This window comes from Lissotriton helveticus, chromosome 1_1 (assembly GCF_964261635.1).
Source record: "Lissotriton helveticus chromosome 1_1, aLisHel1.1, whole genome shotgun sequence".
NCBI classification, from domain to species: Eukaryota; Metazoa; Chordata; class Amphibia; order Caudata; family Salamandridae; genus Lissotriton; species Lissotriton helveticus.
Window position 1 is genome coordinate 926,328,129 of NC_136057.1, and position 15,481 is coordinate 926,343,609.

Consider the following 15,481-nt stretch of genomic DNA (forward strand, 5'->3'; position numbering starts at 1 on the left):
GAGATCCAACGTGAAATACTGTGCTTTGAAAGCGGAAATCCCTTCCGCCGGGCACTATAAGAGCCAAAAAGTTGAGTAGTCTTCCTGAATGATCTTGTTCGGTTCAGATAAAATTTCAGACACCTCTGAACATCCAAAGAATGCAAAGACCTCTCCGCTGGTGTAGTAGGTTGTGGAAAAAAAGATTTCAAAATCACAGGCTCATTCAAATGGAATTCGGATGGGACCTTCGGGATGAATTTTGGATTTGTCCTTAGAATCAGAACATCCTTTTTGTACTGAAGAAAAGGTTCCACAATCGTGAGCGCTTGGAGCTCACTAATCCTCCTGGCCGATGCTAAGGCTAATAGGAGAGCCAGTTTCCATGATACGAATTTTAAGATCTGCTCTGTAAATGGGCTCAAACGGACCTCTCATCAGATGAGCCAAAACCAAATTAAGCTGCCAGACTGGTGGAGGAGGCCGGACTGGAGGAAAAACTCTGAACAGGCCCTTCAGGAATTGTTTTATAATCCTAGCGGACCAAAGTGAAGGACCTGAAGACGTACGCCTGATTCTAGAGATGGCTGCTACATGTACCTTGACAGAAGAATGAGCCAAACCTGACTTATCCAGAGAAAGAATATATGGCAAAAGCTGATGCGGAGCTGAAGTGTATGGATGAACATTCTGCCTCTGACACCAGAGACAGAATCTCTTCCATTTCGCCCGATAAGTCTAATTCGTACTCGGAGCTCAGGCCTGAGACAGAACATCTTTACACTCTTCTGTGAGGTTCAAATCCTGGAATTCTCTGTACTCAGGAGCCACGCTGTCAATTGGAGTGACCGCGGATCTGGATGGAGTACTTGACCCTGAGACATTGTCAACAGAGACGGAATAGGCTGCAGGTGAATTGGTTGGTCTTGAGAAAGCAGGAGGAGTTCCGTGTAACAGAACTGTCGGGGCCACGCTGGTGTAATTAAAATCATTCTGCAAGGTTCCGCTTTGAGGTTCCTGATCAGCCTCGGAATTAATGGACCCGTACCAAGCTATCAAAAGCGCATTCCGCAAGGACCCCCGTTGGTGATCCCTGCTTGCGTAGAACCGGCATTTGGAGTTTTCTGGAGTTGCAAACAGGTCTATGGTCGGGGTTCCCCAAACTGAAAAGACATCCTCGAGAATGGTCTGGTCTAATTCCCACTCGTGACTGATCGATCTTTGGCGACTCAACGCATCCGCTGTTGAATTGAGCGAACTTGCGAGATGCTCTGCCGTAAGAGCAATGTTGTGGAGAATAGCCCAGTTCCAAATTTCCTGAGCTTCCTTTGAAAGAGCCCGGGATCTTGTCCCGCCCTGTTTGTCTATATAGTGCATGGCCGTTGTGTTGTCCGTGCGAACCAGCACTGTGCGATTCTGAATCCTCGGAAGAAAAGCCTTTAGGGCCAAGCGAATAGCCCTGAGTTCCAATAGATTGACGTGGAACTTGCGTTGATCTGGATCCCAACGACCGCTCACCTTCAACTCTTGTAGCACCGCTCCCCAGCCTACTAGTGAGGCGTCCGTGGTTAGAACCATGGGGGATAGGGGAAGCATGAAGGTTAAACCTTTTGAGATGTTGTCTTTTACCAACCACCAGCTGCTTGCTTTTTTCATTGCTGATGTCCCCATGATCTTTTCGTCGAACGAGCCTTCCGCCTGGTACCATTGCTTGTCCAGTTGCTCTTGTAGCGGACGCATTCGAAGCCTGCAGTGCGGAATCAATGGTATGCAGGATGATATCGATCCAAGCAGGGACTTGTAGAGACGGACCAACAGCGACTTCTTCTTTTGCAAGAGACGAGCTGACAGAATAAGTTTGTTCTGACGTTCCTCCGATGGAAAGGCCTTGCAGCGATTCGTGTCCAGGATAGAGCCTAGAAACCTTGCTGACCTGGATGGAAGAAGAATCGATTTCTCCTTGTTGAGTTGAAGGCCCAGTTGGTTGAAATGTTGAATGCAGCTTGTGACCGCCCTGGAAGCCGCCTGGAAAGATGGAGCTTTTATCAGCCAAAGGGAAAGACCTCTAGAGATTGTTTTCTGAGAAAGAGCCGCCACCGGAGCCAGTACTTTTGTAAATATCCTTGGTGCGGACCTGAGACTCTGAACTGAAAGTGGCTCTTGCCTACTGTGAAGCGTAGGTATTGCCTGTGAGCTGGGTGGATCGGCACATGGAAGTATGCATCCTCTAAATCCAGAGTCGCCATGTAGTCCCCTGGATTCAGTAGACGTAGAATATCCTGAAGGATGACCATCCTGAAAGATAGCTTTATGAGATAGGTGTTGAGCTCCCTTAGATCTAATATTGGACGCCACTTTTCCTTTGTCTTGCGAACCAGGAAGAACCTGGAATAAAAACCCTTCCCCCTCTGGGAGTGCGGTACAGGTTCTATTGCCCCCTTGATGAAAAGTTGGTGGGCTTCGAGACGTAGAAGTCTTAGATGTTTCGACTCGTTGGCGCCTGGAGCTCTGGTAGGAGGAAGCTGTTGAAACTCTAAAGTGTGGCCACCCAGAATGATATTCAGAACCCACTGGTCTGATGTAATGACCTTCCAGCTCCGTAGACAATGAGAAATCCTGCCCCCCACTGATGTTATCGGGGGAGGAGGAACAGTAGAAAGAGCCACGAAGCCACTATTGTCGCTTAGAGTTGTCTCTCCCTTGAAGCCCTTGATGCCCTCTTGATGGCTGACGAGAGAAAGACGCCGACTAACCTTGGCGCTGTGAGTATTGTGGCTTGTGAGATTGAAAGGACTGTGAGTACAAAGAGTAGCGCTGTTGATTGCCACCTCTGTGCGAGGAAAAACCTCTCCCTCTCGCACCTCTGAAAGGAACTTTGCGGTAATTCAATCTCCCCAAGGACCTTGCCGTGTCCGTGTCCTTCTTGATGCCTTGAAAGGCATCATCTACATGCTTTCCAAAAAGCATCTCTCCATCGTAAGGTAAGTCCAAGATCTTATTTTGAACTTCCTGGCGAAACCAGGTTGCCCGTAGCCAGCCCTGATGCCTTAAAACTGCCGAACCCGCCAATGCACGGAAAGCTGTTGTAGCTATGTCCATAGCACAATCTATCACCTCTGAAGAGGAACGCTCCCCTTCCACCAGTATCTTCCTGGCTTCATCCTTCGCTCCATCCGGAAGTTGGTCCACAAACGGGGATACATTGCACCACAGCTGGCGATCATATCTGCCCAAGAGAGCAAGAGCATTAGCAGCTCGAACCAGGAGGCTGGCCACAGTAGAAAACCTTTTTCCCACATTGTCCAGACGTCTCCCTTCCTTGTCTGGCGGTGTTGTAAGTGGTGTCAAAGGATTCTTGGACTTGCTTTGCGCCGCCTGGGAAATGACTGAGTCCGGCTTCGGCTGACCAGTCAGGCAAGCGGGACTGCCTTCTGGTGCTTTATATTTCTTCTCCAGCCGGGGAAGAACAGGGATGACTGTTGCAGGATTCTGCATCACTTTAGTACCTTACGACCATACATGTTCAATTATTGGTATTGAACTAATGGACTTTCTGTAAGATTCCTTGAAGTCGTAAAGGAAAGAGTCTGATTGCACCGTCGTAATAGGAAGGCCAAATCTCTTGGACGCCCTCTCCATAAGATTATGGACACCTCCAATGTCAGCTGGAGGGGAGATTGCAGTATCCGGCACTGGTGAATCAGGTTCCTGGTTGACATCATCGTCCCAACCTCTATCCGAGTCATGAGGAGGATCAACCTGAAGATCTCCATCAGATGAGACATCATTGTCCTGAACAGCCACAACCTCCTGATAGCTCTCTCTGGGTTCTGGTTCCGGAACTCGAGAAACCAGAGGCGTCACTGCCACTGCAGGAGTAGTAGGAATGGAAGGAGAAGGAAGACGCTCTTGCTGTTCCGCAGTTTGCGACGGAAACCTCTTTTTGTAGTCACAATTGTAAGTCCGTTATAAGAGAGGACGGCATTGCCACCATATCCTGACGTGATTTCTGTGGAGGCCTTTCTTGCTGAACAAACTGGCGCTCTTCAGTATAGCACTCATCAGAATCAGAATCCTGAAATTGTACTTGTAGTTCGGATGGGCTATAAGCATCTCCATAAGGACCATTCTCATCGTCATCAGACTACTCATCAATAAGCAAAGTGAGAGGCAAAGGTGTTACACGCCGAGGAGATGTCATCTCTGGGGTAATTTGTTGCCTTCTTATAGATATGCGGACCCTTTGAATCGTCGACGACGTCGTCGACGGACTCGTCATCGACGGAAACGTCGGCCAAATCGTCGTCAGAATCATCATGGCTGCCGACATCGACGTTGTCCTCGTTGTCGTCGCCGCCGTCGACACTATCTTCGTCGTCATTATCGTCGACGTCGAAGATGTAAACACCATCGTCGACGAGCAGAAAACAGGTACCTTAAACGTCGACGAAGATATCAATGCTGCCACCACCGTCGACGAAGCCACCGTCGACGAAGCTGTACCTGAACTTAAGTCCTTTCTGGAAGTAGTCGTCGACGTACCAGCTGTTTTCGGCGTCGACAGACGTGGTTTCTTGTCAGATCTTCCGTCCTTAGGGACAGCAGAAGATTTTTTACCTCCCTTCTCCTTTTCAGATGATGGAGAAGTAACAGATAAACTTTTCTTCAGCTTCTTAGCTGTCTGTGTCTCCTCAGTCTGTCCCAGCCTCTCCTTTACACCTCGGTAAGGAGATTTTATGGGACTAGCCCTTTCAGACCTATCAGAGGTCTTCTGTAAGGCTTTCACAGGGGGCTCAGTAGATGTTGAAGGGGATGACCTACCCCTCTTCTTGGATCTTCTGGAGGACACAGCTGAGGAAGAATCCTCACGGTCAGATGACAAAGCCTCCTTCCGCGACTTCATTTTCTGGAGCCAAGTCAACAAGCGGCCTTCCCTGTCTCTCAAGGTCTTTGTAGAGAATGTTCTGCAGATTAATCAATCTGTGGCCTTGTGGTCCGGGTACAAGCAGTAGATACAGTCCTCATGCTTGTCCTCCACAAACAGCCTCTTCATAGAACAAGTAGCACAAGCTCTAAATAACGCCTTCTTCTCCTTGTCAGACATATTAAAGTTGAGGAAATGGAAAAGAATCCAATCTAAAGAGAAATCTGAGCAGAGCTCAGTGGAGACTCCCTAGCACAACGTGTGGTAGAAAAATCTGAGGCTCTGAGGCTCTCTCAGGAGGGTTCTATGGGGTGAGGCTAATCTGATTGGTTGTTGCAGAATTTTTGGTCTCTTTTATAAAAAGAGGTGGATAAGCTACAAAATGAGAGGAGGCCTAGGCCTAGTTTTCTCTTTTGTACTTACTGCTATGGTATTTTTATTTTATTTACCGAGGCTCCCATTCCGACCACGGGGGAATGATAGAAAGCATGGGAATCTATGAAAGTTCCAATACTGGGGCAACTATGAGGCTGCTGTAAATGCCAGCTGTGCCAGGTAAATTTTTTCTAATCCGTGATGTTGGGATGCAAAACTAATACAAGCCCAAACCCTGGGCAAGGCAGTGGGTGAAATAAATTTCCCTTAGCAGCTGTTGTGCCACCCTTTTTGCCATAGTGAATAGTGTACTGTGCAGGTGGCAGCTACTCTGATTCTCCAATGGCACCATTAGTTAGTAGCACATCAAGGCCCAAACCATGTGACAGCTGCCCGGGAGCATTGTTCAGAAATGAGAACCGGACAGTGGAGCACACGAAAGCTGTCCCTGGTCTCCTTCATCCTAAAACAATAATTAGAGAGAAGGAAGCCAGAACCAGCTGAGAGCTGGCTTTGCAACCCCTCCAAGACCATTCTATGAGCCTTCCATGTTAAAACAAGCATTTGCAATGCAATAGGTCTCGCAATAATTAAGTTTGAGCCATTGGCATTGCTAAATATTGCAACACCAATTTCAACAAAAGTCTATAAATTGTAGGCCAAAAAATGTGTATTTATTTTTGTAGCAATGGTGGCATGCTGTGCTTTAGATGAATATGTTTAAAAGTAAAGTGCGCCATACTGCGATTGCTACAATAGTTAATTGTGGATGAGTTAACAATTGATGTGTGCACTGATGGCTGGTGGTGTGTGTGTGCCTGTAGAAATTGTGCACTGATGGCTGGTGGTGTGTGTGCGCCTGGTGAAAGAATGCACTGACGGCTGGTGGTGTGTGTGTGTGTGCGCCCGGTGAAAGCATGCACTGACGGCTGGTGGGGTCTGTTGAAAGTGTGGTTGTGTGTGTGGTAGTGCATGTGCGTGCGTGGTTTGGGGTGTGCGTGTTTGAGGGTGTGCGAGGTTGGGGTGGGTGTGGTTGGGGTGGGTGTGGTTGGGGTGGGTGTGGCTGTGCATGGTTGTGTGTGTGGTCGGGGGTGGTTGTGGTTGTGTGTGTGCAGACATGCCAACCCTCCCGATTCAGCCGTGAGACTACCGATTTCAAGGCTAGTCTCCCGCCTCCCGATTCCTGCAAGCAAAAATCCGATTCCTAGGGGGTTTCAGCGGGCTTGGTCTTTATTGTGTAACTTGTTAATGCTTCCAGCAATAGTCCGATTGATGCAGGGGCTCTATAAGGGGTGAAAAACCAACAAAGCGTTTTTAACAAGGGATTGGTCTTTTAAACACCTGTGAAGTTCTGGGGGAGGGTGGGGGGGCGGCAGTGTGTGTGCCCGGGAAGCTGTTTCAGCCCAGGCTGCCACACAGGGGGGTGGGGCGGGTGCATGCACTGCCAGCAACCTGCCAGGCCAGTGCACAACACATGCATCACCCTCTCTCCGCCTGCCATTGCGCTCCATGCTTCTGAAAAGTAAGAAAAAAAGTGCATTTGCGTTTCAAATGTTTCATCCTGCAGCGGCACACTTCCAAAGCTCGTACATGCCAGTAACCCCGATTCAAGGCCACATTCTCCCGATTTTTTTTTTTTAATCTCCCACTTTGCTCTTCTGAAATGTTGGCATGTATGTGTGTGGTTGGGTGGTTGTGTGTGGTTGTTGGTTGTGTGTGGTTGTATCACAGCACAACCATTAAACCTGGACGTTTTAGCTCATAAAAAGTTCATACAAACTGATGATAGGGCCTTTTACTGGCTTCACAAACACTGCCTCCTGCACGTGTCACAGAGCTGCCTCGGTGCGGTGTCCTCGGTGCAAAACCTATTAGCATTTTGCAGGACGCTTTGATTTTATTTCTTATAAAATGCCAAGAATCATTTAGAAATCCAAACTTCTGTTCACTTGCTCAGGGATGGATAATAAAACATGCATTTACATTGCGGCCAGCCTGCATGTAATCCTCGGCTGTTCTCTAGGTAAACAAACCCCACGTTCGCACTATAGACACCGGGTTGCATGCACTGAAAGAACAAGCACTGGCAAAATCAGCAAGTTAAGTGGGCGCCTGCTAAAATATGGCGCCGTTGTTAATAATGCTGTAAGTTTAGCGCGGCGTCCGGGGGCAGGACAGCAATGAGAAAGCTGCCTGATGCGTGGCCAAACAAAAAACAAGTAACAGTAAGAATTAAAGACAATTTGCAACAAGTAGGAAAGCAATAGGACGGGGATTCCTGAAATATGTAGAAGCTTCATATTCATAGTTTAATATATCTGTTCTCGAAACTCACCAAAGATAGAGGCAGAAAACATAGATAGGGCTGCAGCGGGGGAGAGAGGAAAAGGGACTTATGTACGATCGTGTGGCGTGTAAAAGCAGTTCATTAATGAGCCATGACAGCTCGTAAATGAGATAAAAAAGGCAGGGGGCTGAGAGGAGGCTTTGAGGGAGAGCGACAAAGCCATATGGCTGCTTTGCGCGCGATAAGAACGGCAGGGGGGCGGAGAGGAGGCTCTGAGGGAGAGCGCGTGCACGCCTCGTGCACTGTAGCTCTATGCCAGCCATGCCTGCGATGCCAGCGGTAGCACTCTGAAATCCCCCTTACTAAATGTCTCGCTAGCAGCGCATGCGTGCTGGCTCAGTGAGACCTAAAAATGGTAATCAAGTTAATTTCTTGCCATTTTATTCTTCAACTGAGGCTTTTGGGGCAATTTAGGTGGCGGGGCGATGCTCCTCCAGTCACGGGCAAGCCGTCCCTGATTGCAGTACCAATGCACACAATCTTGGTGTTACAGCACCACCACAGACGCAGTTTTCATTGGAGCGCCTCCACAAATGTGGCACTACTGCACCTGTTGTGACACAGACCAGTCATTACAGCAGTGGTTAATTTGTAAAAAGGTACTTGCCAGGGCCCTTCTCGGGAGGTCACTGCAGCCCGCGCCACCCATTGTCCCTGCCAATGACATTACCAACACAACTACTAACCACCACACTCCTACAAGTGTGACAATTCAGACTATAACAGCCATCCAAAGGTAAAACAATGGTGTCGGCAGCAGGAAATATTTGTTTTAATGTATATTAAATGATTAAACAACGTGTTTTGCTCATCCCAAAGTTCAACAGCTCCACCATGTGGAAGACGGTCAGAACCTGTGCTGAGAATTAAGTGTTGGTGCGCACCGGAAGCCACCGGCTCAAATTAAGCACTGCAGTACATCGCACATGTACATGCCTGGCTTTACGGCACAAATACTCATGGCTTTACTACAGCATCAACACAGAAAAACGGCAATAAAGAAAATACACACCAAGCGGACATGGACAGCACAGAAACACTAACTCGAGATTACAACGCCAATGCTCACACAAGCCTGCCATTAAGAGACAAGCTCGCACACAAACCTGGGCTTTTACAGCACCAGGTGAGAAACTGTCTACTGCAACACGAATGCACGCAAAACAAAAAAAGAAAAAAAGAATTCAGCTCCAGCACACACAGCTGACGTAGCGCTGATGCACGTGCTATTCTAGCGCCAATACACAGAAACCGGCCAGTAATTCAAAAATACCCAAACTTGGCGCTATATACACACACAAACATGGCATTAAACCACCAGATCAAATACAAAAACGTTGACATTATAGCACCAGCACATATAAAACCGAACGAAAGGCCCGGGGTTGAAGTTCACCCAGGGCCGTGTGAGTTAACATCACTGCAGTTTGTGGCGCTTCCATACTTGGTTGTGTGAGCAGGCCACATCCACCGCCATCCCCTTCAGAACTAGTCTTCTGAGGTTACACTGAGCCTCTCTCGTTGCCGCTTGGCACCCAGCCTGGTCCTGCCTGGCACAACGCCTGCTCGACACCCCGCCTCCAGTGCCCGGCCTGCCTGCTCCCTGCTCTTCCTCCCAAGGCCAGGTCGCAGCTCAGGGCCACCTGCAGCCTTTGAAACCATGGGCCTTAATTCGATGTATATTCATTAATAGCATCACGGGGCCTGTGGGTAGCGCGGTGATGTACTGCAGCTGAACCGATGTGACGCAGGAGCCAGGACACAGCCCCCCCCCCCCCCCCTTCCCCCGGCAGGTGTTATCTTCTCCCCCCCCCCTCCACCCAAATAGCCTCCCCACTCTGCCTGCGTTAAACATGGATTGGGAAAACCTTTCCTTCATTCTCAGCTTCTTCCAGAGCAGTGGCGTTTCTAGAAGTGATTGTTAGGGGGCACACAACGGCTCCTTAAGTGTCCAAATCCCTCTTGTTCTGTTCACAGCACTCTTTTCTGCAGTCTTTTAGGCACGTGTGCCCTTTCCTACCTCATCACTATCAATAATCTTCTATCTGCATACCTCACGCCTCATTTTTCCTTTTCTACCCCCTTCTTTTCTGTCTCCACCGCATGTACTTCCTTGTATCTCCTTCACTCCACCGCAAACCCACCCACTCGCACAACACCTACTCACCTGTCAGCATGACCTGTTCTTAACTTTCGCCCTGTCAAATACTTAGACAGCCGTTTACCTCTGACGCATTTCGCAAAAAATCACAATTACAATTCTCACATTTGACCGTTGCTCTGTGCGCTCTGCAAAGAGGCCAAGAATTGGATGAGCACGCATGCTGATCTCCTTTATCACCCACTGATGGGCACTGTGAGACATTAAGCTTGAACCCCAAAGGTATCAATCGTGGCTGTTAACACTCACAGCCTGAAATCTCATATACATGGAGGCAACTCTTAACTCCGTGCACACTTTACATGAATAATATCTTGCATGAAAAAAACAGACTCAAAGAGACGAGAGAATGAGTACGAGGCGCCAGCCACTGAACTGCGCGTGCACCCCTCCTGCACTCCTATAGGAAGACAGGCTGGTGACGTGGTGCCCTTGAAGCCGGTTACAGCGGCGCTCGCAGGGCCACAGCTTGCTTCTTTTCCCTCTCCCCATGCGCGCCTGCAGCAGCCTCAGCTCCGTGCCCCGCTCTGTTTGCAGGATGGCCGGCTACCTCCGAGGACTGCACTCCGTCTGCAGCAGAGCCCATGCAAGCGGCGTTCCCCACAAGAGCGCGGGGACCCTGGGGCCCGCCATGAGCCAGGCGCAGCAGCGTAGGAACTGTGAGTATTAAAGGGTTCCGCGCGCTACATGCCCCATTCAGAAATTGCAATCTCAAGTGCAATTGTACTGCAAATCCCAAACATTTAAAAGACTTTAGGGTTGCCAGGGCACTACTAATAATTAAAACAAAAGCAAGACTCACGAGCCGGAGGAGGCACTGCACTACGAGTGACGCAGGGTGAGATACGAAGCTTAATGTACAAAAAGCTGTCTCCGTGGAGCCGACGGGGGAGGAGGGAATGGAAAGTGAAACTGCATGCTGGCTTGCGAGGACGGAAGGGGGACAGGCGCGTGGTTGTACGTGCGCGTCCACAGACTCCAAATCGGCTCGGCTCTGTATCACTTGGCAGGCAAGACGGTAACAATAGGTCTCGCTGGCGACTGCGTCGCCATATACGAGCCCTAAAAATGAAATGTTGTCAATATTTTACAGCTAAAAAGGAAGGTTGATGGGGGTGTAAACTTGGCTCCTTCATAAAACATAAAGAATATATGGAATTCACAAGTTAGGGCAGCACATCAACCTTAGTTGGCACCCTGTCTGTCCTCATGTAACCTTGATTCCAAAACCAGCCAGACATTTTTCAAACGTCACCGGGGTATCCCCACATAGACACTCATCCATATAATAATTATGCCTCTCATTCATGTCATTTACACCAACCACAAGTGATGGAGGAGGTTAAACTTATGATAAAAACTTAACCTTAGAACCCACCCAAAGCGACCACTTGAATCCTACACAGCCCCCCTGAATTTACTTGTGGAAAGTGAACATGAGATTTCAAAGACTCAGTAAGTAAGTGGATGTAACTCCACAAAGCCTGGCGCATTAATGATTACTATTTGCAGCCCCTCATTTTGGGTTTTTGTTGCAAATTTGTATTTTTTGGATGACTCTTACAGCCAGGTGCATATATTGGTTGCGGAAGAAACGTTATCAGCGATGTAAAGGGACTTACCTATGTGCTAGGGAGTAAATCTGAACTACAGATTAATGCATTATTGCGTAAGAAGCATTTTCAAAACTTTGTCAATATTGCTGGTATGAACCACTCAACTATGTATATTTGATTAGCTTCTCTCTTCTCTCCTGGAGTACCACACATGATAAAATAATGTTCACAAATACGAACTGAACAAAATTAGAATGTTAAACATGCGAAGGAAAAATAAATACCGTCATCCGTTGATGTTATCTCACTGAGTGGTAACTTAAATTGATTGTAGTTCGCATAGTTTCCTAGGTGATAAAAATGCAAAACATGTGAAAAACAATGTAAGCTGTAAAATGAAAAGGATAACATTTTGACAGTGTGTGACCCAAGTGCAACGAGATACTCACACATAACACTCGATTTACAAAACCTTGAACTGTATGCAGGTGACTCTTTACTTTCCAGTAAAAGGAAACTTTTTTAACACCCATCATTTACAATATATATGTTGCTTAATTTGATTACTACCTATGAAAAAAATATACACTGTACATTACATTGTTCCCAGAACACCATTATTCTTTCTGACACGGAGGGCCACAAAGATATATAACATCATAAAGCTATACAGGCAATCAAGGGACTTCCCAAATAAACCAGATTAGTAACCTGCATACAAAACAAGGCTCTAAGATCCACAGGCACTGTTAAGTAATAATTTCACTCCTTTTCCCTACTAGATCTAGATCACTCCTCTATGAAATCATTCTCAACAGGTTACTAAAGATAACAAGAATTTGCATTGCACATGAGTTAAAGCTATTGGCATTGTAAATGACAATGCCTTTTATTTATGTTTTTAAAACGAAAACAAATATAAAAGGCATTGTTATTTGCAATGTCAATAGCTCAAACTCGCTTAAATGCGGACCTATTGCATTGCAAATGTTTGTTTAAAGCTGTTCGATACTATTGCTGAAGAAGACTAACCTTGTGACATTAGCCCATTTCGTCCAAGTGATGCGTTTGGTAGACATTTCTAGGATATATCCCTGCTACAAAAGACAAGAAGTAACCTAGTATGTTTGTACCTCATCATCAAAGAGCATTTCGAATCTGTAATGCACTGGAAGCAATGGGTCAATGTCCGGTTGCACCCACTCGACCTATGAAGACTGGCAGAAACAGCTAGGGAGGCAAAGCTAAAGGTTCTAAGCTGCTGGTAATATACTAAACAGCATTTCCTTCAAGGTATGTTTTCGGAGCTCTTGGAGGTATAAGCAAATTAGCAAATTAGCAATTAGCAAAGGAGCGACCCTTGACCCTGCCAGCAGGTAGGTTGCCCCCCCAGCCGCCACACGGTCCTCCTGGGGCGCTGCCCCGCTAATGCTCTCGCTGCTGCCTGAGTAAGTCCTTCTGTGCCTGATCACTGTTGTTTCCCTTCGTTTTTCTGTGCCTTTGTGCCCCATCTCCCCCGTTTTTTGCATTCTGTGCCCCTGATCACTGTTGTTTCCCTTCGTTTTTCTGTGCCCTTGTGCCCCATCTCCCCCGTTTTTGTATTATGTGCCCCTGATCACTGTTGTTTCCCTTAGTTTATCTGTGCCCTTGTGCCCCATCTCCCCCGTTTTTTGCATTCTGTGCCCCTGATCACTGTTGTTTCCCTTCGTTTTTCTGTGCCTCCCTGCCCCCTCCCTCGTTTCCCGTGTCACCTTTTCCCGCCGCTGCGTCCCTGCGGCCCCGCACCCCGCTGTCCCATTCGCCACCCCGCTCCCGCCTCCCAGCTGCTCCTCCCTCCCACAGCCCTCATATGGAGGCCGCCCGCAGCGGGCGCGCCGCTGGCGCGCCTTGGCAAGCCCGTCTGCGCCCGTCCGCGCCTGGACCGCGCTCAACGCCAGAACCTCTGACCCCCGCCGCACCCAGAGTACCGGACTGAGATATGACTCCGCCACCCTCAACGCACTCAACACCGGACACCCACCCGCCTGCTACCGAGCCACCCCGAAACGAACCCACGGACCCTTCGCCTGCAAATTTACATGCCTTCGAACCTGCCCCCCGCCAACCAACACAGCAGCAAAAGCAACAACAACCTCAAATGCATACTCCTCAACACCCGCTCCGTCCACAAACACGCCGTCGAACTCTGGGACCTCCTCGACACAACAGCACCGGACGTCGCCTTCCTCACGGAAACCTGGATGAACGCTTCCTCGGCCCCCGACATCGCCATAGCATCCCAGACGGCTACAAAATCACCCGGAAGGACCGCGTAAACCAAACCGGAGGAGGAATCGCCATCGTCTACAGGAACACCATCATCATCACGACCAACATCGAAGACACACTCTCCACCGCCGAACACCTACACTTCCAGATTCACACCGACCCCAGGACCACCATTAGAGGAACGCTCATCTACAGACCCCCGGGCCCGCGCACACCATTCAGTGAAACCATCGCCGACTTCATCAGCCCGCACGCCCTAGCCTCACCAGAATACATCCTCCTAGGGGACCTGAACTTCCACCTGGAGAAAAACAACGACAACAGCACCTCCACCATGCTCGCCAACCTCGGACTCAAACAACTGGTGAACACTACCACCCACCTCGCCGGCCACACGCTCAACCCCATCTTCACCGCCAGCAACCACATCTCCTTTAGCCACTCCACTGTACTACACTGGACCGACCACAGCTGCATCCACTTCACCTTCGAAAAGAATACATCACACCACTGCACACGACAAATCCCCCGAAGATGCTGGAGCAAAATCACCACAGACCAGCTCCTCTCATCACTAAACCAGAACCCGCCAGCCGACACCACGAACACCAACGAAGCAGCCCACAACCTCGCACGGTGGATCACCTACTGAGCCGACAAACTCGCCCCACTGAAGAACCCCCAAACAAGACCGGCAACAGGAAAACATCATGGTTCACAGACGCCCTCAAAGAATCAAAGAAATCCTGCCGAACCCTCGAAAAAACCTGGCGCCACGAACGGACAACAGAAAACCTGACAGCCCTCAAGAACGGCACTCGCGAACACCACCAGCTGATCCGCACCACCAAAAGGGCAGCGTTCAAAGAGCGGCTAGACAACAGTAAGGAACTCTTCAGCATCTCCAACCCCAGCGCCAGCAACAGCGACATCACACCATCACAAGACCTCTGCAACTCCCTCGCCACATTCTTCCACCGCAAGATCACAGTTATACACGACAGCTTCGGACCCCAGACTCCGCCTCCAGTCACCGAACCAACGACCCCCACCACCACCCTCAGCACCTGGACCCCCATCAGCACCGAAGACACCACCCATGTCATGAACACCATCCACTCCGGCTCCCCCTCGGATCCATGCCCCCATCATATCTTCGACAAAGCCGACATCATCATCGCACCCCACCTCCGGAACGTCAATAACAATCCTTCACGTCAGCCACCTTCCCTGAGAGCTGGAAGCACGCAGAAATCAACCCCCTTCTGAAGAAACCCACAGCGGACCCCAAAGACCTCAAAAACTTCCGCCCCATTTCTCTTCTTCCCTTCCCGGCTAAAGTCATCGAGAAGACCGTCAATAAACAGCTGACTGCATTCCTCGAGGCAAACAACTCGCTCGACCCGTCCCAGTCTGGATTTTGAGCCAACCAAAGCACCGAGACTGCCCTCATCGCGGCCACCGATGACATCAGGACCATAATGGACAACGGAGAAATAACCACTCTCATCCTCCTGGACCTCTCGGCAGCCTTTGATACCGTATGCCACCGCACCCTAATAACCCGCCTATTCAACACTGGGATCCAAGGAAAGGCCCTGAACTGGATCACCTCATTCCTCTCCGGCAGAACCCAGAGAGTCCCCCTTCCTCCCTTCCGCTCAGCGGCCACCGAGATCATCTGTGGCGTCCCCCAAGGCTCCTCGCTCAGCCCAACCCTCTTCAACATCTACATGACTCCCCTCGCCGCCATCGCACGCACACACAACATCAACATCATCTCCTACGTCGACAACACCCAGCTGATACTCTCTCTCACCAAAGACCCAGCCACCGCCAAAAACAACCTCCAGGAAGGAATGACAGACATC

General features: G+C 49.2%; 1 protein-coding gene across 10 annotated transcripts in view; it reads right to left on the reverse strand.

The window, feature by feature from the left end:
• SAXO6 (stabilizer of axonemal microtubules 6) overlaps positions 1–15,481 on the reverse strand; it is a 541,049-nt gene that overhangs the window by 37,947 nt on the left and 487,621 nt on the right. For all 10 annotated transcript variants that reach the window (XM_078676490.1, XM_078676481.1, XM_078676550.1 and 7 more), the window contains one exon: positions 11,627–11,689. In XM_078676490.1, coding sequence (XP_078532616.1) covers positions 11,627–11,689 — 63 coding nt within the window. The remainder of the gene's footprint in view (positions 1–11,626; positions 11,690–15,481) is intronic.